This window comes from Cyprinodon tularosa, unplaced genomic scaffold, assembly GCF_016077235.1.
Source record: "Cyprinodon tularosa strain WSP-4 unplaced genomic scaffold, ASM1607723v1 ctg419, whole genome shotgun sequence".
Classification (NCBI taxonomy): domain Eukaryota; kingdom Metazoa; phylum Chordata; class Actinopteri; order Cyprinodontiformes; family Cyprinodontidae; genus Cyprinodon; species Cyprinodon tularosa.
The window spans coordinates 867,225-891,051 of NW_024039140.1; the positions used below are offsets into that span (position 1 = coordinate 867,225).

At 37.0% G+C, this 23,827-nt stretch overlaps 1 protein-coding gene across 1 annotated transcript; it reads left to right on the forward strand.

The window, feature by feature from the left end:
• The first annotated feature begins 1,222 nt into the window (after positions 1-1,222).
• Positions 1,223-12,003, forward strand: zgc:77880 (zf-DHHC domain-containing protein). Its single transcript, XM_038299038.1, has 9 exons — positions 1,223-1,362; positions 4,110-4,230; positions 4,401-4,442; positions 6,632-6,744; positions 6,824-6,885; positions 7,210-7,330; positions 7,415-7,487; positions 10,100-10,283; positions 10,383-12,003. The coding sequence occupies exons 1-9, from the start codon at positions 1,238-1,240 to the stop codon at positions 10,472-10,474; spliced, it is 933 nt and encodes a 310-aa protein (XP_038154966.1). The 5' UTR covers positions 1,223-1,237; the 3' UTR covers positions 10,475-12,003.
• The last annotated feature ends 11,824 nt before the right edge of the window (positions 12,004-23,827 follow it).

A 23,827-nucleotide genomic window follows, 5' to 3' on the forward strand; every position in this document is an offset into this window, starting at 1 on the left:
GACTTTTATCTCAGAATTCTAAATTTAATTTCAGAATTCTGACTTTTTTTTCAGAATTCTAACTTTAATCTCAGTATTATGACTTTTCTCTGATTTCATACATTTTCTCTTTACCCAATATAAGACAAAATCTAGTTCTGAAAAGAGCATGATTTCTGTATTATCATCTTTAATGTTAGTATATTGATGTGCATAATTAACCACAGGGTTTTTGTTGTCATGTAATTGTTTACATATAGAAAATTAAAAAGTAAAATAAGTTAAAATATACCACTTCAGAGCATTACTGCTGCCACCATCTGTATTAGAGGAAAAAAATGGTAGAGGTGGCCACAGGGGTGGCCAATGATTGGCTAAGGGTGGCCATGGCCACCCCTGACCCCCCATCTTGCTCCGCCCCTGATTTCAGTGTTTTCGATGTAGTGTGGATTTATTTTGACCTCCTGGATGATCCTTTGATGCTCTTGGATTAGTTTTTTATTTTTATTTTTTGTGGTTCCAATTTTGTTTTTATTTGATATTTTTGTATTTGTAAGCATGCTATACATGTGAAGGTTTACTGCTACGAAACTTTAATTTTATTTATTTATTTTTTCCAGTTGCAGATAAGGGCTCTCATGGTCATTTACCTAACAGAGGAAAGACATTGTAGACCTTGGTAACTCTGCTTCATCTATTCTTAAACTACTTTAGATTTGGTACAGGATGTGAAAATTTGTTTAGATCTTGAGTCTTTTTTTCACCTGATATGTACTGAGTAAAGTAGCTAAGTTCAGGTTGTAAATCAGGCTCAGTTCATTTGGATTTTCTGCAGTCCTGGCAGCCTGTGGGCCTGGGTGTGGTTGATGAAATTTAATTTAGCTTTAACAGATTAGTACATTTTTTACAGTAAAGCTTTTGTTTAACATTGTTCTGTTTACTGCTTAGTTTAGACTGGTTTCTTTCTTTCTTTCTTTTTTTTTATATCTATCGATCTGTCTGTCTGTATAATTTTGTCAACACTGAAGAAAAAAAAGACTGATAAACAAACAATTTGAAAAGACGGCTAAATACCTATTTACTTTAAATTCTTACTTTTTCCAAAACAGTTTAAGATGCTGTCCTTTGCTTTAATAAACGTAAAAAAAAGAACCACTTTTGAACTTCTTCCTGGTTTCCTACAGTCCATGAACGCACAGCCAGGTTTTCCTACTGACGTCAGTTATAAACGTTGAAAGGGGCGGAGCCCGGAAGAAAGATGGCGTCTTTACGCTGTAGAAGAGATCCCTGCGGTGTAATTTGCCTCATTTTAACTTACTTTAGCGTTTTTTACGCGGACTATGTGGTCATCCAGTATGTTCTCATCCCCGCCTATGCTGACAGGTCAGTATTTTGAGTTTTAATACCTAGAAGAACATTAAAAACAGCCGGCATGACGTCTGGCTCTGTTGCCTCCATTCATTTAGCCAACAGGTACAACAGCAGCCGATGTATTCTCCAAAAAAACAGTCAGTTTTGATCACCAATACTAGAATTTTTCTCCGATTCTAAGGGTGATATTTGTAGCAGGTAGAATCGGTTTACACATTCTCTTGTTTTATTTATTTCCAAGGCATTTGGTTTGCTAAAAACAAAACATTTAGCTTTATGCTAATTGGGTTTACGCCTGTTGATGTTATCATGTTTGTATGTTGATAATTTTTTTATAAAGCTTCAAAAACGTATAAATACGTGAAAAAAAAGCAAAACAATGTGATAGTTATACTCACTTCTAATATAATTAAAAGAATGTTTAGCTAGTGAATAATATTGCGCAATATGTTGTTCTTCTTTTTGACACGTGACTTAGTGTGGGATGATAAGTCATGATAGAAAGACTGCAAATCAAATATTTTTGATCCAAATATAGTTTTAAAAAAACACATCAGTTTGGGTTGGTCAATATTTATTGTATGTAGAAGCGATCACCACTGGAAAAGCTATGTGGAGAACAAATCAAACCTTATTTAGGATGTATAGGATACTGGTCTGGAGTCTAATAATGTGCAATTTGATGTAAAGAAGGAAAAACATTTTTTTTTTTAGATTTTATAGAAGTTGTTGCAGCTAATCTATTTAAAGAGAGTCATCAAGAAAATTCATAAATTTCATCATGGGAGAGAAAGATCTTTCACATGGTAAATAATCCTCTGTGGAGTTGATGTACCTGCAAATTCACAGGAAACTCCAACCATGAAATGCAAAAAATAAAATAAGGGTTATTTAAATAAGTCTTACTTCTTCATACCCCTTTTAAGTCAACTTTAATCATAATTGAATCAATAATCCATGTTCGATCTCAGGCCACATATGCTGGGAAGTTTATTACATTTTGTTTATTTTATTAGCTGCTGTCAATGTTCAAATTAATTTAATGTATTTGGAACTGAAAATATAATTTATTTTAATGTTCAACCTTTAATCCAGGGTTCCTGCGGATCCTTAAAAAGTCTTAAGCGGCATTGAATTGTTCAATATAAAAATAAGGCCTTAATTGGTATTAAAATGTCTTAAATCAGTCTTTCATGGGTCTTAGAATTGTCACCAAGTCATAAATAGGATTTTATTTTTCTAATTCATATCAAAAATTTAAATAATTCACCATCATTTTTTTTGACATTTGCGGAACAGCTTCACTGGAACCATTATTAGTTCCATCCTGACAGCTGAACCAATCAAAATGATGCTGCAAACGGACCTTGGGGTGATGCGCTAATAACATGGGAAGTGTAAATTCAATGAAAACTCTCTATCCAGCCAGGAGTTTTCAGCATGGCTAAAAACAGAACCAGGTGATAATTCAAGCTTGGCGTGATGGAAATCAAAGCTGTGGAGTCAGACATGTGAAGAGTGAAAATTCAGGTACAGAGAAGCAGTTATTTCTCATTTCTGTTCCGCGTCTCTGCCAGGCCTCCACAGCATCGTCAAAAAAAAAAAAAGCTCTGGATAATGTTTGGTGGTTCGCTCACAATGGAAGCAGAGCTATTATGGACTTAGAGTCAGGATCAAAGCAAAGTCTGTGAATTCCTTTCATTAGTTGTTAAAAATATATCTGTTATTAGTGTGTTTTTAGCTTTCTTCCTATATGAAAAGTTTTTTTTTTTTTTTATTGTAAACAATTCTACTGGGCCAGAAAGTAATGGTTTATGTTAAAATAAGAATCAGGTTAAATTTGTTGCAACCAGGATTTCTTCTATTTATTGTGAAGTTGGTCTTAAAGTTGTAATTCAAGGGACAAAAAAGTCTTAAAAAGTCTTAAATTTAACTTGCCTTATGTTGTAGGAACCCTACAATCACTTTTTTGTGTGGTACAAGGTTGTTTGTTTCAAATATTTTCTGAAATTGATTTATCTATTATTTTTATCATTGTTAATTGTGTGAAATAAATTTCCTTATTTAAAATTCAATTCAAAAGCTGCATCTTTGACTCTACAGGCCTCAGTCTGTATGATACACCTAAACACCAGGACTCTAAACAAATATTACATGTTTAAAAGAGGTTTCAAAAGAAAGAAGAGGAATTTTATTGGCAAACTATTCTTTTGTACAGATGAGACAAATTCAGTGATGTTTGGATGAAAACACCTAACATCAGCTGATAAGCTTGGTGGTGCAAGGATAGTAATCTGGCTTTGTCTGCAACACACAGGAAATGTTACTTTGTAGCTTTTTTAAAATAGCTATAAACTCCAACATGAAACCCAACATTGAATCCAGCACAGGTTGGCTGAGAGAAAGAAGTATCAAGGTGATGAATTGGCCAAATTAAAGTCCACGTCTCAAAGAAACTCCACAGTGACAAATGTATGCATACTTTTATGACCGGTGATTTAAAAAAAAAAATGGATCAAAATCTGTCTATTAAAAGCAAGACTGATTAGAAAAAACCTGATGCAAATTACTGCAAATATTATGTCTACAAAATTGTTAATGATGGTGAGTAAAGGGTGCGTTTACCCTGATTCTCTGTGAGAATTAATTTGATCTTTCTTCATAACGTTATTGATGCTAAAAAGGAGGAAGATTTTGCAGAAAACTGAGTTTTTTTCTAAAAGATGACTGAATTTCCACCTGACTGGTCTCTCTGACAGCGTGTGGGGAACTCTTCATGGATCCTTCTTCAACCTGATCCTGCTGCTGCTGCTTGCCTGCCACTCCAAAGCTGTCTTCTCAGATCCTGGTTGGTCACCTTCAGCTTACGTCGTCTGTCAGATTTATACTTTTTAAATATTTGTAGTTTTACATGTTTTAAAGGGAATTCTTAGTGGTTTGGCCAATAAAGCTACCAGAATGAAGCTGTTTTACATGTGAAGATTTCTGGATAAATGCATGAAGTGGTTTTAGGTTTAATGTTTCATATTTGTGTCTCCAGGCTTCGCCACTTCTCTGACCTGCGCTCTCAGTCTTCTCGGATGAGCGAGCGGGTTTGTTTATTTCATCTGCCATAATAATAATAATTAAACTGTTACCTATTCCTGAAAAATAATTGCAATATATATATATATATATATATATATATATATATATATATATATATATATTAGGGGTGGAACGGTTCACAAAATCCACGGTTCGGTTCAGTTCACGGTTTCGTGGTCACGGTTTTCAGTTCGATATATGTTGATTGTTAGCCTGATATGTTGGTCATGTTGATGTTAGCATAAACAAAACGTGTTGCACAATGCTTGCACACTGTTGCACTTTTATCCACCACTTTCTTTCCGCCGTCATCGTAGGTCACTCTAAATGCAAAGTGGTCCCATACAGCAGACCTATAAAGTGCTGCTGGCGCGTCTTCCAACTCCTGTTCTTTCCCACTCGCCAGTCCGACACAATTCTCCACAACAGCTGATGTTTTTCTGCTACACCCGGCTAATCTGCTTCGCTTCTTCTTCTTCTTGTTTACTACTGGTGGTTGGCTTTGGTACTTTTTTTTTTTCTTTTTTACATATTCATTGTAACTTATCAACATGTTTCTTTTGCCTGGAAGGAAAATAATCATTAAAGTAAATAAAAAAGCTTTAATTGAAATGCTTTTAATTTTAATTCATTTGATAAAGTACTTCCTGGTTTAGATTGTCATCTAAATCAGCCAGGGATTTAACACCTTTAGGCTTTATTAGATATTAGTCTTTCCTTTTGACTGCAAAATGTACTGTATACACAGGGAAAGTCTTTGAAGTGAGTTAAGGTTTCTGTATAGGATGTACGGTGGATAAATTGTACATAAAATCAGTTTGTTTTTTCTGTTCAGTTCATGTTACAAACCTAAAAGCATTAAGTTTATTGCGATTATACAGCAGCAGGATGACAGATGATTGCAGCCTTTTTCTTGAACTCAGTTATTATCAGCTTTGAGCAGCGGCTATCTGAGTATCTCCGTGTTAACAGCCGCTCTGTCTGTTTAAAGGCAGTTATTTTGTGCTCATACGCTCCTGTTAGAGGCTTTGGGTACCTTGCAATTTTTAAACTTTAAAAAGGTGACTGTATTTTTTTATTTTTATTTCTTTCTGTATGTTTTGTTTTATTTTGTCTCTAACTGGTTATATCTTTAGCTTCTAAAATTAAGAAAACATGCAGCTTTAAAATAAAATGCATAAAATAAAACTCAGACTAAACATCAGACGCTGCATTTGATTCTCCCACCTAGAATGGTTCAAGTATACCATGCAGTCAGGATGCAGCAGCTGTCAGCAGTTTGGTGCTTTCACTTTAATCTGAAATAAGACTTCTCAGGTTTCCGTAGCTCAGGATGACATTGATTCAGTGTTTTTTGTTCTAGATGAGTTCTGATAACTGATAAACTAGCTACAAACTGCAAACATTTAGTTTGTTAGGTTTTCATTGAATGATGTGCAACATTGTTTAACAAGGCTTGAATTTTGCTTCCCTTTAAATTTACTTGACTTACCACAAAGGAAGATTGGAATAAAGCTAGTTTTTATAAGTGAGGCATGTTATTCTTCATTTTTGCTATCAAACTATAGTGAGCAAGAATTTAGTTACTCACATTTAGTTGAAAAAGAAATGCAGATTAGATTTTTAAGCCCTAATCCTAATCAGCCTCCGGGTTCAGAGTTAACATGAAGACAGATGTTTGAAGCCTGAATACGTCTGAATGCTGATAAGTTCGGCTGTTTGGTCTGTTTAAGGTTAAAGAAGCAGCAGCCGCTGCAGTTGCTCTGTCGCTCAGTGCTGCAGAACCTCAGTGAGATTGAATTTGTTCTTGTTCTCAGTGCAGCAGAACCTCAGTGAGCTTTGCTCTTGTTCTCAGTGCAGCAGAACCTCAGTGAGATTGAATTTGTTCTTGTTCTCAGTGCAGCAGAACCTCAGTGAGCTTGAATTTGTTCTTGTTCTCAGTGCAGCAGAACCTCAGTGAGCTTGAATTTGTTCTTGTTCTCAGTGCAGCAGAACCTCAGTGAGATTGAATTTGTTCTTGTTCTCAGTGCAGCAGAACCTCAGTGAGATTGAATTTGTTCTTGTTCTCAGTGCAGCAGAACCTCAGTGAGCTTCTCTTTGTTCTTGTTCTCAGTGCAGCAGAACCTCAGTGAGCTTTGCTTTTGTTCTCAGTGCAGCAGAACCTCAGTGAGATTGAATTTGTTCTTGTTCTCAGGGCTGTGAGGGCTGGACGGTGTGCAGCCGCTGTGAAACCTACAGACCTCCCAGAGCTCATCATTGCAGGGTCTGTCAGAGGTGCATACGCCGCATGGATCATCACTGTCCCTGGTGAGCCTCCCTTCCTCCCTCCCTCCCATACCCTCCCTCCAAATCTCCTGATTATTCTTCTTATTTTTTCATTACTCAGGATCAATAACTGTGTCGGGGAGCTGAACCAGAAGTATTTCATCCAGTTTCTGTTTTACACTGGTGAGTAGCGACATAAACTTGTTCCTTTAACAGGTGTAAACAAAAAAGAGGCAGTTTTTCTTCATCTCCTCAGTTTGCCTTACAAAGGCAGACCAACCAAACTCACCAACAGACCAACCCTCAATGTAATAAGCCACTTAAGGCTCCGTGGGTTTGTAGATGGGAGTAGAAGGGACAACCTGTCCTCTCTATGGACAATAGGAGGTGGAAAAATGTTCCCATCTATAAATGATGAGATACGACTAGACTGAGGAGCAATGTTTCAACGATTAAAACGCTGCTTGGTTGTAGCTCATTATCCAGTCTGCTTTTGTCTGCATGCAGGCATTGCCAGTCTGTACTCCATGGTCCTGGTGGTGTGGGCCTGGGTGTGGAGGATACGGAACGAGAGGGACGGCGAAGCAGACAAAGAAGGGGAGGAGACACCAAGCAAACATCTGATAGTGTGAGTAAAGATGTCAGCAGGCAGTTTAATTTTAGAGTATTACCCTGCATGTTTACTTTTTATTTTCCTCTCTCCATGTGTCAGCGCTCATTATATCATCCTGCTGGTGGAGTCGGTGCTGTTTGGGGTGTTCGTCATGGTCATCTTCTACGATCAGGTAGGAACTGAAAGATCTGAAAACTGGAGTTACTAGAACTGTTGACTATTTTATTTAATTAAGCTTGATGTTAGTTGATGTTTGCATCCTCTCTTTATTTTGGGAACTCATTAATAAAATGAAACCAATCTGTTGCATCTCTTCGGCTGACACATCAAAGAGCTGGAAAATAATTCAATATTGTTGGATAATTTAATCAGATATGGTGATATGATATTTCTAATAAGTTAATCACAGTCTATAATTACTGCTTTTGTCACTAACTGATGTTCCAGGTTTTATTTACTTTTATGTGTTTTGTTTTTTAAAGCAATTTTTTTTTATTTTATATTAGTGGAATTTTATAAACATGATAAAATAAAATTCCATTAGTTTCAGACGTTCTTGGCATTCTTTCTGAGGCTTTTATTTTATTTATGTAAATATTTAAGTTATATTGTAAAAACTAGAGATAGATGGATATATCAGCCGGCTCGGGTTGGTGTTTATTTTTTCCTTTATCGAAAGATTCGTCCAACAGGGATATTGAGATCAAGTGATCACACACATACACTGCTGCTCATGCCATTTTTTATCCACTTTCATTGTTTTATTTGATATATTAATAAATGTTTTCTTTTTTCGTTTCAATTAAGACTTGTTGAACCTTTTATTGTCATTGAGTCATTTTATTATGAAAATAAAGAAAAGAAGCAAAAATATCAGCAGCACACATCAGATATATGTTAGACTGATGTAAAAAAAAAAAAAAAAAGAAGAAGAATAAAAAGAGAAATTTATATGTGCCTTAAAAAAAAACTAACTGTCAATCTCTAGTATTAAGCAAAATAAAAAAGTCAATTAGCATTTACCGTAATTTTCGGACTATAAGCTGCACCTGAATATAAGACGCAGAAGCTATATTACATGATTTGTACACATACAAGCCACACCGAAGTGGCCTGCTCCCAGTAAGGAGCAGGCCACTTCGTGCTCCTTGTCCTTATAATTCCAGATTTCCCTGCTGTGGGAGGCCTCCAAGGAGGAGTGGCTTTTTGGACCTCCTCTGGGAGCTTCTAATTGGTGGATTAAAGGGATAGAAAATCAAGCTACTGTTTGTTAGTTTAGATCTGATTGAGTAAACTATTAGGTTGGGGTTTACTTTTCCAGCTGGAGATAACATACAACAGCTTAAGTCAGCAGTATACATAGACCTTACAATGTCATGATGTCTTGATAATGTCAGCCATTTTTGTTTTTCATAATGAGGGTGTCAGACAAACTGTCTTGCGCTCACAATGTCCGTCTTTCTCGCTGTCGTTCTGTCTCATACCACTCGCGGTAGAAGTCTGCTTCCGGAGGACCTCCGCAGTCACGCACGCGCGGCTGCGTGACTGCGGAGGTGACGTCAACATGGTGGATGGTAAAATCCATAGATTTAGGTAATACCCTAGTGGCCGTTAGGCGTAAAAGTCCATAGATAAGCCACATTGTTATGTAAGCCGCAAGGTTGAAAAATGGGGAAAAAGTTGCGGCTTATAGTCCGAAAATTACGGTAAGTTTTGGCTATAGCATCCCACCCCAACCCGTTATTTGAAAAATGTCATTTGCTAATTTTTCCAGTTTCTACAATTTAAAACCAGACATCAGCGCATTTTCTGGGATTATTTTTTATAGATTAACACAAGTTAGATCATAACTGAGCAATAAAATAAAAATGGTGCATGCTTTATCTAGGCCTTATGACAATGAAAGTCTGATCTGATTTATGGTTCACATTTATATCACTCCTGAGCTAATGCTCTGTAGCATCACCTCTGGCTCTCATTACAGCTGTGCGTCTTTAGGGTTTGTCACTTCCAGTTTAGGAACTTTTTTTTTCTTTTCAAAACATCTCAAGCCCAGTTAGGTTGAAGGGAGATCGTCTTTAATTTTCACCGCTAAAGTTCTGTCACAGATTCTTAAATAAATTGATGCCTGGACTTTGACTAAGCCAGGTAAAGAGAACGCCTCTCATCTAGCGCCACAGTCCTGTCGCTTTTGCATGAATCCCTGCTCCAACAAAATTCCCCCCTGAGCATGTGGGTAAGTTTAGCAGAGGCCTGGCCTTTAATCATGTATCTTTTTCAGGTTTGTTGAAGAGGGGATGCATAAACCTGCAGCACAGTAGCACTCGATGACCGACATTGCGTACCCCTGGATTAGGCCATTCTAACACAGGAATGTGCTTTGCTACTTAAGCAGTTGTAGATTTAACCAGCTCCTTAATCCCTGTGGTAGCAAAGCATCCCCAGAAATTTTTTTGCATGTTTAGCCTTTGCCACACCCAGTGTTTTGCATGTAGGTTAAAGAGTTCAGTTCTTATCTGATTTCCAACAAACCTCTACAGCCTCCACCGAGCAGCTGGTTTATAATGAGGTTAAATCAAACACAGATGGGATCTGTTTGCCATTGATGTGTACTTTTTTTTTTTTTTTAATGGCAATCAGTTGGCTGGATTTTATTTAGGGGTAACAGAGTAGTAGGGATGGAAAAAAGCAGTAAACGCTTTAAATATTTTCATCCCTCTAAATCAAAGTCGCTTTAGGCTGCCAGGAGCTGTAATTTCTGTAACGGCTGCTATCTCCCCTCAGCTGGTTTCCATCATCACGGACGAAACCCCCATCGAACAGATGAAGAACAGGCTGATGATCAAAGACAGGAGCGCCTCCTCCTCCTCGTCGTTATCCTCCTCCTCTTCACAGCAGCCGCCTCATCACCTCCCACACGGCACCTGGAAGCCCAAGATGGCTCTTCTGAGGGAGGTGTTTGGGAGAGGTGTGTGTCTAGGTTGACGTCCCGCTCGTCTAATCGCTAAAACTCTTTCTGACTCATCACTTTCCCCCTCCTTCTTTCTTTTTCTTTCCACCCGTCCAGGGTCGGTGTTCTGCTGGCTGCTCCCGCTCCATTCCAGCCCTCCATCGGTCGGGGGAATCATCTACTCTGCCCTGCCCGACTACGACGTCTGATCTATGTGAGCATGGGGCCATCCTTGTGTAAAGGAATGGCCGCTGCCTGAAACTGATAGCTCGTCTTTTAACTGAGAAGTTACATATAGAAGGGATGATTGAGTAGTTTGTGTGTGTTTGCATCCAAATGATGAATGAAAGAATGAATGAGTGATTGATGCACTGAGTCCTAATGATTTTAACCCTAGGACGTAAAAAAAGCACTTCAGCTCCAGACCTATGAGATACTTTTTGCTAACTTTATTGTGATGAGGAGACAGAACTGAGCTTCTCGTGGCATGACTGGAAGTTTTCTGACCAGCGGCTCTCAAATCTTTTTATACTTATTCATGGCAGCCTTTTTCTGAAAACTGGGATTTTACTGAGCTTTACTCGGTTCCTAATAACATTTTCCTTAACAAAATGTCAACTATGTGTTTGAAAGGATCTCTTTGATCCAAACAGGTATAGAATAGTCAGCATTGGGGTATTAAGGGTTAATGCAGTATATACAAGCTCTTCATGGGCATGTTTGTGTGAGCGTTGCAAAAACAGCTGACCTTTAAACACCCAAATCACCCTAAATGTTCAGTTTTGTATATTTATTTTTTAATACAGAAACAAAACAATTTCATTCTCATCGCATCATTGTAAATTTTAGTTAAAAACCAGGGTAAGTAATCAGGTGGGCTTTATTAAAAAAAGATGCTTTCCGACTCTGGTTAGGATGACGCCATCAGCATGGCAGGGAGAGAGAAACACAAAGCCTTTTATTTTTACATCCAGTCCTTTACTTTTGGTTGTAAAACAGCTTATTAGCCACTGAGAATCTGACTTATAATCATGTTTCTGAGGTTTATTATATAGTTACCATGAGTGGCTTTATGAGCGTTTCCTTTATTTTCTATTCAGCAGCCCCCCTGGTGTCGGTCACAAGTTTCCTTTTGGATTTTTCTCCCCAGGGAAAACATACATTTTTCAAATTTAAGGTTCAGTAAACTTTTATAAGATAAATATATATTGAAAAAAATATTCATTTTGAATAGAAGTAAAACAAGTATTTAAAAAAACAAACAAAAAAACAGTCGATATTGAACTTCACATTTGCAATATTTCCTGAAAGAGTTAATATTTGAAGCTAATGCTTGTTTTACTGGAGGAAAAGCTCACATGAAAACGAAATCCTCAAGATTATCAGCATTTCAAATAAAAATTTGAGGTTTGTCTTCCAGTAAAACCAAAGGTACCAACCCAAACCAGCTGTTTGTGGACGTCTGGCACTAAACCTGAACTTAAATCCCAGAAGTTGGTCATTTTAAATATATCTCACTATCAAAGTATAATTAACATCATTATAATTTCAGCACAGATTATTTTCTTTGGGGGAGCTGACTTTAATTCCTGGAAAAAGTCATTGTTTTTTAACAAGATAATCTCCAAAAAACATCATCTTTTGTTGTTGTCCTCAATTTTTTGTTTAAATAGAAACAGTTTATTTATGTTACTAACTTAACTGGGTTACATTCATATATTTACATTAACACTGAAAACCTAAACAAACACATTTTTAAAAAATACAGTTTTGGGGTCAATAAGATGCTAATTTTATCATATTAAATACCAAGGAACATAAGAAAGTTATTTTGCTACGAGCCAGCTCAGGCTATAATCAGTTAGCCATTTAATGGTTCTCTATTTTTCCTCCAGACCATGTTCTGTTTTTTGTTTTTTGTTTAATGCTGATATTTTGTAATATTAATATTTTGTTAAAATTACACATTTTGTCTCCCCCCACAATTAACCCGAACATCTGTTGGTATTATCTAATATTTAGGCAGTTAACCTGCTTAAAAGTAACACTAATCATCAGCTATGAGGCAAAGACAACTTCACCTCCATTGTGTTTTTGTTTTGAAGCATGTCCAAGCATGGGCCCAACAGTTTCAGATAAACAGGTGCTTTATGGGATCATGTATCAGTTTAATCTGTTTGAATTACAAGAAGAAGTGTTTGTTTAAAGGATATAACCCCAGATTTCTTTTTTCTTTTTTTTGATGAATTATTCAAATTTGATCACTTTAATTAGACTTTTGTCACTACAATGGACCTGCAACCAGCTGCTTGGAGCCAGACATGGTCCAATGTCTTCTAATATCTTTTCATAAAAGGCTTCTTTTTAAATGTCATATATTGTCAATTGCTCCAAACCAGATTTATTTGGCTAGACTGAGGGCCAAAAGGGCTCTTTAGACGCTCAAGGTTGCAGACCTCTGATTTCTGTCATATGCATGTTAAATTAAAAATGTGGTCCCTAAAATTGCACGAAATTAGGAGAAACTTGACATTTCACAATCCTGATTAAGTTGTTCTCAGGCTGCAAACACAGGGCTGACATTTGTCAAGTTATAAATTTACATCAGGCTTCCAAACTGATGGATCTGATATTGAATCTGATATAAAACAAATTGGGTTCTGTATCTTTATGTGTGATAGAAATATAAATATTAGATTTTTTTTTAAACAATGATCCAATTAAGTAAAAGACACTTTTATTTTTTGTGGAGAAGTTAATGTACAGCGAACAGACTTGAGCATTGGATTCAGGCGTCAAGTTTTGATTCTCACTAACTCCTACCAGACTACAGCCAAGTCCTGACTTAAAATACTCAATCCAGATTACTGTAGTTGGATTATTAAAACTGGACACTACATCTGTCGGCTCATTCAGCCCTGAGACAGTTTCCCAATATAAGTCAGATGTTATCCAACAAGCTGAAAAAAATAACATCCTAAGGGCATTTTATGTACTAACAAGTGTAACTTTTGGTATTCATTTCAGTATAAATATATCTGTTTAAATTATATCTCATAAATGGAAAAATGCAACATTTAAGGTGCAAAAAGTTCAGGCGGAAATTTTAGATTTTAATTTACTGAGCAGAATCTTTCATTTAAAGCAATGGATTCTTCGTCTTTAGTGTTTTTATATTGTGTTACATTAACAAAAGGGAACGGAAGCTGCCTTGCTGTCTTCAGTTTGTTTCATTTCTACATGGTTGCTTTAGGAATGAATGATGTTTATGAAGGTTTCTTATAACTTCTCCACCGTGCTGATTCTGGTCCAGGTGCTGGTTCTGTCTACATATGAAGGTTTATCTACTGAACATGTGCAATCCTAATGAAGGGAAAAGTTCCTAAATATCACAAATATTTATTATGATTTCTAACATTATTATGGTGTAAAAGGTTTGAAAGGTTTTCAATAAATGGAAGGGAAACCTAAGGTTTCATTATTGAAGTTAACTGATTTTAAGATTTTTAGTCTTTAAACCACCTCATTTAGCCAGGCACCTAAAATATTTCAGGCTATGGTTTTTGTCCAGATTTGTGTTTATTTGTGTGTAATTATCAGGGTGCTGGCTTCCTTGGTTTTAATAAATGCAGTTGATCTGTTTTTCCAATTAATTCTTTGTTCGATGAGAGTATGCTTGTTTTGTCTTATCCCAGCTGCCTTTTGTCCACAAATTCTGATGGAAATCAGGCACAGGTGCACAAAGCAAGCGCACTCTACCTACTGTTTTAGTAGACAGCGTGAAGGAATGTCTGCAAACCGAAAAGGCCTGAAGCTAACTGAGCTGTCAGTCAAATGCATTCAAATTCAGCTCTGTGGTCTTTGAGCTCACAATGTTCTTGTTTTTATATTTAGTTAAGATATCACGTCTATAACTGTTGTCAAACAGTAAAACCTGTAAAAAAAAAAATTATACACGATTAATACAGGGAAACCAGGAATTAAAAACTGATGTGCAAATTTAAGAAAAGTACTTTTAAAGTTCACAGAATGTCTTTTTTTTATTTGTCAGCATTTATGTTTCTCCTGCTCATTTGATTGGCTGCAACAGTTAATTTCAAGCCACACAAACTAAACAGAGTTTGATGTCATGTGGTTTCTTGATAGACAAGTTTACAGCTGAACTATGTTTGCTTTATTGTGGTATTGTTACAATCTTGAAACAGTGACCTGTGTATTCTTTCTTGGTCATTTGCTGCTGGAAAAAATCCAAATAAAACCATTGTCTTTTAATTGATCAAGCTTTTGTCGTCTTTTTTAATGTCTTACATAAAATGGCTTCATGTACTTAAAACACTCCCGATTACAACATTCAAAAGTAACTCATATAATACACTGTGGTTAGCTGCACATTTTATATAGAGAATAGGAAAAAAAATTGCTTCAAGAGGCTAACATATAAGCTCTTCTACATAGGTGCTAAGTAAAGTGGATTTGCTTACAGTTCTTTAAAATGCACATTTTGAAGTAATACAACAGTACTCACCAAGATACACCATGGTTTTACATCAATAAAATAAAAAAAAAATAAAAATAAATACTTAAAAGACAACAGAATAAAAACTCTAAAATAGCCTGATACTCTTTCTCAACTGGAATTTCTTGGGATGGATTGTTCTTGAGTTTACATGTTTCTTGTTAAGATTTGTAGCCCAATTCATATTATCCTGAAGAATTTATTGAAGAAATGTGTTGATTTTATAGATCTGGCATTCATCGAGCCTAAGTGAAAGCTAGAAACAGTTGTCCACTGAATTATTTCATCGTTTATCTGGGTTAACAATCATCTTTTCACTTAAGTCCAGTCTAGTTTAAGATCTCATCCTTTTAAGATATCCAAAAAATTTTTTAGATCAGACAGCAAAAGAGAAATGGTGTGAAAACATTGCTGTGTAGGACTTCATAGTCAATCTACAAGCATTTAACATATTAAATGGTAATGTTTTGTTTTTTTTATTATTGAATAGACACCTTTGCAATATCAGATTTACTTCAATAGTTTTTAATTATCAGCTATTATTATTTAAAAACATAAAAAAATGTAGAAATGATTAGTTTATTTCTAAAGGACAATATAAAATGCATCACCAGGCATTGGAATGGACAGCAATTGGCCTTTCTTTTGTTCAACACCAAAATGTATACTAAATTTAACCTGTAAACCATCACAATCTGTAATTAATCTTCTTGAGGAAATTCCAATTTCTTTGATGCATTATAAAAAGTTTTAATAGACAATTATTTCTATCTAAACTCTTTACCTCTAAAAGCAGCAGAATGGGTTGAGATAAAGGAAAAGTGAACAAGCTTAGTCCAGCTCTTCAGTGATGGTTTCAGAACTGGCCACAAGAGGGCAATGGTTAGCATTTGAAAGAAAACATCCCTCATATACACCAGTATATTTTTCTAGTCATTGTTCACATGTCACCTGCTTATTTTAACAAAAGGTGCAAGGTTTTCTAGATGAATTCGGGAACACATATCTTGAAGATTGTGTCCAGTTTTAAATATCTTTTACACAGAGAGTTTAAGGATGACATTTGCTAGACTGCACCTCTGTATGAGGTGATGGGATCAATTGAACATGTTTTTTTTTTAATAACATGTTTAGATCAGGACATAAAGGGTAAAGCAAGACTGCTATCTGACCCTTCTTTCATGGTGAAAGTGTTGCCACTGTTCCTAGGAGTTCTGTGAGGAAATCCCCCCACTGGAGTGGAGATTTGCAGGATTCTTGCACGCAATGACCATCACATATCTAGCTAAAATCAATAACAAATTGCCTGGAGGCAATGCAAGACTGATAGTTTAGATTGATAAAGCATATCCCACAAAGATCAATATGACAAACCTAAACACCATTGATATACAGGTGCTGGTCATAAAATTAGAATATCATGAAAAAGTAGATTGATTTCAGTAATTCCATTTAAAAAGTGAAACTTGTATATTATATTCATACATTACATACAAACTCATATATTTCAGATGTTTATTTTGTTTAATTTTGATGATTACAAATGACAACAAATGAAAATCTCAAATTCATCATATCAGAAAATTAGAATATTACTGAAGACCAATAAAAACAAAGGATTTATAGAAATGTTGGCCAACTGAAAAGTATGAACATGAAAAGTATGAGCATGTACAGCACTCAGTATTTAGTTGGGCCTCCTTTGGCCTGTATTACTGCAGCAATGCGGCGTGGCATGGAGTCGATCAGTCTGTGGCACTGCTCAGGTGTTATGATAGCCCAGGTTGCTCTAATAGTGGCTTTTAGCTCTTCTGAATTGTTGGGTCTGGTGTATTGCATCTTCTTCTTCACAATACCCCATAGATTTTCTATGGGGTTAAGGTCAGGAGAGTTTGCTGGCCAATTAAGAACAGGGATACCATGGTCCTTCAACCAGGTACTGGTAGCTTTGGCACTGTGTGCAGGTGCCAAGTCCTGTTGGAAAATGAAATCTGCATCTCCAAAAAGTTGGTCAGCTGGAGGAAGCATGAAGTGCTCTAAAACTTCCTGGTATGTGGCTGCGTTGACCCTGGACCTCAGAAAACACAATGGACCAACACCAGCAGATGACATGGCACCCCAAACCATCACTGACTGTGGAAACTTTACACTGGACTTCAAGCAACGTGGATGAAGTGCCTCTCTTCTTTTCCTCCAGACTCTGGGACCTTGATTTCCAAAGGAAATGCAAAATTTACTTTCATCAGAGAACATGACTTTGGACCACTCACCAGCAGTCCAGTCCTGTTTCTCTTTAGCCCAGGCAAGACGCTTCTGACGCTGTCTGTGGTTCAAGAGTGGCTTGACACAAGGAATGCGACAGCAGAAACCCATGTCTTTCATACGTCTGTGTGTGGTGGTTCTTGAAGCACTCACTCCAGCTGCAGTCCACTCTTTGTGAATCTCCCCCACATTTTTGAATGGGTTTTGTTTCACAATCCTCTCCAGGGTGCGGTTATCTCTCTTGCTTGTACACTTTTTTCGACCACATCTTTTCCTTCCCTTCGCCTCTCTATTAATGTGCTTGGACACTGAGCTCTGTGAACAGCCAGCCTCTTTAGCGATGACCTTTTGTGTCTTGCCCTCCTTGTGCAAGGTGTCGATGGTCGTCTTTTGGACAACTGTCAAGTCAGCAGTCTTCCCCATGATTGTGTAGCCTATAGAACTAGACTGAAAGACCATTTAAAGGCTTTTGCAGGTGGTTTGAGTTAATTAGCTGATTAGAGTGTGGCACCAGGGGCCATCAATTTTGAACCTTTTCACAATATTCTAATTTTCTGATATGATGAATTTGAGATTTTCATTTGTTGTCATTTGTAATCATCAAAATTAAACAAAATAAACATCTGAAATATATGAGTTTGTATGTAATGTATGAATATAATATACAAGTTTCACTTTTTAAATGGAATTACTGAAATCAATCTACTTTTTCATGATATTCTAATTTTATGACCAGCACCTGTATTTGAGAGAGTGATAGATCATGTTACAAGAAACAGCAAAAAGGCAAGGCCTGAGGTTGTGGATGATGATCCTGGTCTATAGGAGACAACAGTATGTGAAAGTCTTTTTTCCACACATTGTACAGCAGCTAAAAGTTGAATATGTCGGCTTAGCTGAGTATCTGTGATGTTTGCCGGCATTCAGGGATGCTCAGCAATTTAATAATAATAATAATAATAATACATTTTATTTAACAGCGCCTTTCTTGACACTCAAGGTCACTTTACAAATAATAAATACATTTGTGGAAGGAAGGAAGGATAGAAAGAAAGAGGAGGTCTAAAGATACAACAGATTTCATTATGACCCTGATGTCTGTTTTATCTGCAGTGAGAGGGGACATTGGAGGCTTGACTGTCCATCCTCTCCACCAAAATGCGGACTGACTGACAGAGTTGAATGGGGATGGACCATGCTTTCAGGCAAAGTATCCACTGCATGAAAAGTGGGATTTTCGTCAATATACGGCACTGTAGATTGTCGTGGAACTTCAGGTTAGCGGCAGTTTACGGCAATTTGCAGGCTTCGACGAAAACTCCCGTAAATTGTCAGAAATTGACGTGGACTCTCTTAGGCAGTGTTCCCCCCATGCCTCCCCCCCATGGAATTCTAGGGGAGGCTTTAACATGTAAATGAACATGCTGTGAGCTATACAAATGCAAACCAGGGTTGCAGGGGGGGGTAAAACCCCCCCTGCAACCCTGGGTAAGAAAATCTCTGATACAAAGAGATCAGGTATAGCCTCTTACATTTTAGCTTGAATTGATTTATTTAATTAAAGTATAGAGACCAAAACAGATCTTTAGCTGACAGAGCAATACATTTAGAGCAGTAATTATTTTTTTTTTTAATTTGCATTTAAGATAAAAAATAAAATGTTGTCTGTCAATATGCTCAATTCACAATTACTTAAGTGGAAAAGTTTCAAGAAATGATTCTGAGATGATTCACTTTATAACATGGCGCATTATCCTGTTGGAAGTAGCCATCAGAAGATTGGTACACTGTGGTCATAAGGACATAGGTCAGCATGCTAAATTGGTATTAAGTGGCCCAAAGTGTGGCAATAAATATCCTCCAAATAGATGGTAGAAATAGATCAGGCTCAGTATAGCCTAATTATAGACTCTTACATTTTAGCTTGAATTGATTTATTTAATTAAAGTACGCTAGATTACTGTGTATGCAAATGTTATGTAAAAAAAATACACAAAATAATTTACTTCAAAAATTAGTTTTAATCAGAATCAGTTGGCTGTAATGGTTAATTTTTTTTTTAGATTTCCACTTTTTTTTTGTTATTGAATATATAAGAAAACAATAACAATCTCAAATAACAAGTCAATAACAAATATTTCAATACAAGAAGAAATATCACAACTCCGGCTTTTGAAAAATAAAATTAAATGCACAGGCTGGAACAAAGTATAAAATAAAATAAAATAAATAAAAATAAATACAATAATAATAGTAGTTAAAGTAAATTAATCAGTGGGGACTACCAACTGAAATTCTTCAATTAACTCAAACAATTTAATTGCATTTAAATTCTGCATCTTTCTCAGACATCTTTTGAAAAGGGAAAGTTCATTTTTGAGAGCAGAGATTGAGAGGGAGCATTTTGCATAGCGACATTTATGGATATAATACTTTGTTACAATTATTAGAATACTGATTAAAAATTCCAAATTTTTTTTTCTTTAATGGATAAACCGAATTGAATGTTTTGCCAGGAAATAAAATCTAAATTTATTGTTTTAGTTTTTGGGAATATATACAAACTATGCTCTAATTTCTAGATACCGATCTGTTTTTACTATAATTTAATTTGACAAACCGGGTCTTCTCTACATTCTTTTTTCTGTTTGGTGCGATTGCAATAGCGGGTCTTGATCTGGACGGACCGGAGGGGAGCAAAAAATAGCTCAGCTCCGTATTTTGACGGTGAAGGACGGAGAAGACGTACGTGGGCGGTGACGAGCGGAGGATGTGGAACAGCTCTCATTGATTTACATGACAGACAAGTAATACAGATAGTAGGATGGACATTTTATTAGAAATAAATCATACACTGTTCAGAATACGAAACATGGGGCTGATAGTTACATTTGTGTGGGTTCCAGCACATATTGGGGTGGAAGGAAACGAGAGGGCAGATAAAATGGCAAAAAGGGCAATTAAACATTCTATTAGTTTTATAGTTAAAATAAGTAAATCAGAAGGAAAGAGTATTATTAAAGAGAAACTTATGGAAATTTGGCAAAAAAGGTGGGATGAAGATAAAACAGGAAGATGGTTTTATAAAATTCAGAAGATGGTAGGAGAAAGAAGAAATGGAAGAAGAAATAGAAAGGATGAAAGAGTGATAACAAGGTTAAGATTTGGTCATACAGGACTTAATCATACACTTTTTAAAATACAAAAACATAAAACGGGCAAATGTGATTTATGTGATAAATATGAAACCATAGAACATGTTATATTAGAATGTCATAAATATGAAAAAGATATATGAGAAGAGAGTTTGAAGACATTAAGGAGAAGGTTAATTTATTAGATATACTGAGGAAAAATTTAGGGAGTAAACACATACAAATAATTATTCGATTTCTAAAGAAAACGAAATTATTCCATAGAATTTAATTATAGTAAGTGTGTTTGTGAGTGAAGGAATGATATACAAAGCTGTGCACAAATATGTTTATATTTTTAAGTGTGAATGTGTGAATGTATGCTTAGAAGAAGTTAGGGTAGAATGTATCAGGATCAATATTTAAACCATCACGAACCACACTCCATACCAGTAAGTGGCGGTAATGCTACTAACAGTTTGTTGCCAACCGCCATAAAACTCGACAAGAAGAAGAAGAAGACAGACAAGTACTCCGTACGTGAGCGGGGCGGAGCGCTGACGGAGTATGTGGAATCTGGGGGTAAAGGAGGACAAATACACGTCCGGCTGGGTGCAGCGCCGGACGCCGGACAGTGCAATGAAAATCCGGACTGTCCGCCCTAAAGCCGGACATCTGGCCACCCTATCTGCAGTCGAGCAACTTTGCGGGATATACGAACTCGAGGAAGAGAAGACGGGTGCACAACGCCACGCTAGCGGTAAATATATGTTCGATTACTGGAAGCTATGCTAAAAGCAGCCTAGCTTAGCTAGGCAAGCTAAAGACAACCTAGCCTAGCTAGGTAAGCTAAAAGCAGCCTAGCCTAAAGCTTTACTAAAGTGTATTTTTTGTGATTCACAGGAAGCATTATGCCGTCTTAACAACTCGGAGACTAATTGCAGGCGCTATGAACCGGCAGGGGTAAGGTTTAAAGAATATGCTTTCATTCTGCGGTAAAAGGACATGGATACGGATGGATACCGACCATAGCTGTACTTTTTTTTTTTTTCACAGACTACAGTCGCCTCACAATGAGGCGGTGACCTCCTATTTGCTCGGATTTGCACGATGTTGATAAAGACGACATTGTGTGTAAGTGACTTGTTTTAATGTTTTCTCCTTCCTTGTTACTGTGACTTGCGTTTGATTTTTTTAATTTTTTTATTCATACCACTCTCATTTAATGGGCTCTATGCACAGCTCCACTACTTCCTGAATTTAATGCAGCTCCTTTGTTTCCTGTCTTTCATTACTGGACGAACTGATTAATCCAGGTGTGTCTGGCCAGTTACTTAGGTCATACACACCTGGATTAATCAGTGCATCCAATCATGAAAGACAGGAAACAAAGGAGCTGCATTAAATTCAGGAAGTAGTGGAGCTGTGCATAGAGCCTATTGTTTTCCAGCTGCCTGTAAGACGTATTGAGACGGTATGCAGGAGCTTCAGATACACGCTGCTAGCTAGCACGCTACGTCCGGAGGCTGCCAGGCTATCTGCTCGGAGTCGGGCCACAAGAAAGAGGGTAAGACTTTATTTGGTGACTATTTTTCGGGTGCATTGATAGATGTGTTGTGTCCATACGCAGTGCGCTGATTCATTGTTTTTTTTTTCAGCTGCTGAAGGCGAGGCAGAGTGTGCTGGCAGATGAGGAAGTGGAACTCTGTAAGTCCGCCACCGTCGACCTCATGTCCAACGAAGAAGAAGGCGTCGTTGGCGGTGTCTCTGGATGGATTGTACGGTCGTCGCCATTTCGTAGGCCGGATCTCACTGAACTCTGTGTTAAGCTGCAGCCCCGGTTAGAAGCGATGCCGAAGTACAGAGCCACGCACAGTAGGCGTCTGCACATCGGACCTGCCTCGGAGGGAATGCTGCCTGTTACCTCCAACCCCGAGGAAGCAAACGGACCGTTCACGGAGTTGTAATTTTTAGATACGCATGTGTTTGGATACGCGTTGTTTATAGTTGTGTGTGTTTTAATAAAGCTCTTTCTTTGCATAAACAGCTTCCTGGCAAATGTTCATTTCCTGTATAAATTCATTCATGTCCTTGATGGTAGCATAATAATTGTGTAGTAGTGTAGGATAACATAAAAACACAGCATATGAATGAATAAATATATGAATGAATAAATATATGAATATATGAATGAATAAATATATATATATATGAATAAATATATATATGTAAATATATATATATGCCAACCAATCACGAGCGACTTCCCTTGTTTAAAAAGAAGTGGTTCCGTCCAATACTCAGTAAGAAAATTAAAGCCTGGCGTGGCCACGTGTGGTTTTGCTGCCAATCACGAGCGATTTCACTTTTTTGAGAATAGTGGTTCAGCCAATACTGAGAAGGTTATTCAAGCCAGACCTGGCCAGCCGCGCGGGTTTGCTGCATTCATATGCTAATTAGGGCCATTAGTACAGCTGATCGCTCTCCACCTACGTCACTGTCCGTTTCCGACAATTTGTGGCACGACAAACGCAGACAAGCACGGCTTGCAAATTGTCGGAAACTGACGAAAATCAGGCAGATCTGCGGGAGTTTACGGGGGTTTACGGGGACGAAAATCTCACTTTTCATGCAGTGATCTAAGTGGTGTTGCTGGTAACCACTTCTGTGCAGAATGTGGTATAGATCTTTCCCTGACAAATGGAAACCTAACTTATATTGATGCTACAGGGGGTTTCTAGGGGCATTCCAGAGGAGTAGAAACTATCCATCTTCTCCCACTTAGTCCGAGTCACGGTGGGTCCAATGACTATCTCTGGCAGTGTATGGGTGAGAGGCAGGGTAGACCCTGGACAGGTCATCAGTCTGCCACAGGGCAACACAGAGACACACATAGACACACAGACATGCACACACACATTGAGTGTCTGTGCATGTTCGTAGTAGTTATGCTTTTGATTTTTGGGAGGAATCTGGAGAACCAGGAGAGAATTCATGCATGCAGTGGAAAACATTCAGACTGCATGCAGAGAGACCCTGGGCCAGGGATCGAATCTAGAACACTCTGCTACTATTACTGCAAGGCAACAGTGCTACTGAAATTGGTTTTGAATCAAAGTTTCTTCGGATCAATCCTAATGAAAATGTTGATCACATGAATTACAGTATGTGCATTTTAACCTCAAACACCTAAAAAAAAAACAAGCTAGAGATGATAAAAGGAATTGTTCCTTTGTGTTCCTTCACTTGTGTCTTGGCAGAATAGAACTGATTAACATTTTGTGCAATCCCCTGTCTGGATTTGTTCATTACCAGATTCATTATAGGAGCTATGTCTGAAGAGTAGACCCCACTGCCAATATTCGTATTTTTTCATGATTTAAAATATCTTGTCTTGACTGAGTGATTATCTCACAGAATTGTTTTACTTTTTTTTTTTTTTTTTTACTTTTTTCATATAAAGGAAAGGTGTCAATTGATTTTATGGAGTCTTTTACCAACATTTCAAGTGATTGCTACTGTTATTCTTCTCTTTTAGACATCAATTATGAGGCTTTTATCTAAACTAAGCCTCTTCTAATTTCCCCAAATAAAATGCTTCCTTGCCTTGAAATGCAGTTGAAGACTGTAAATCCAAACAAAACACAGAA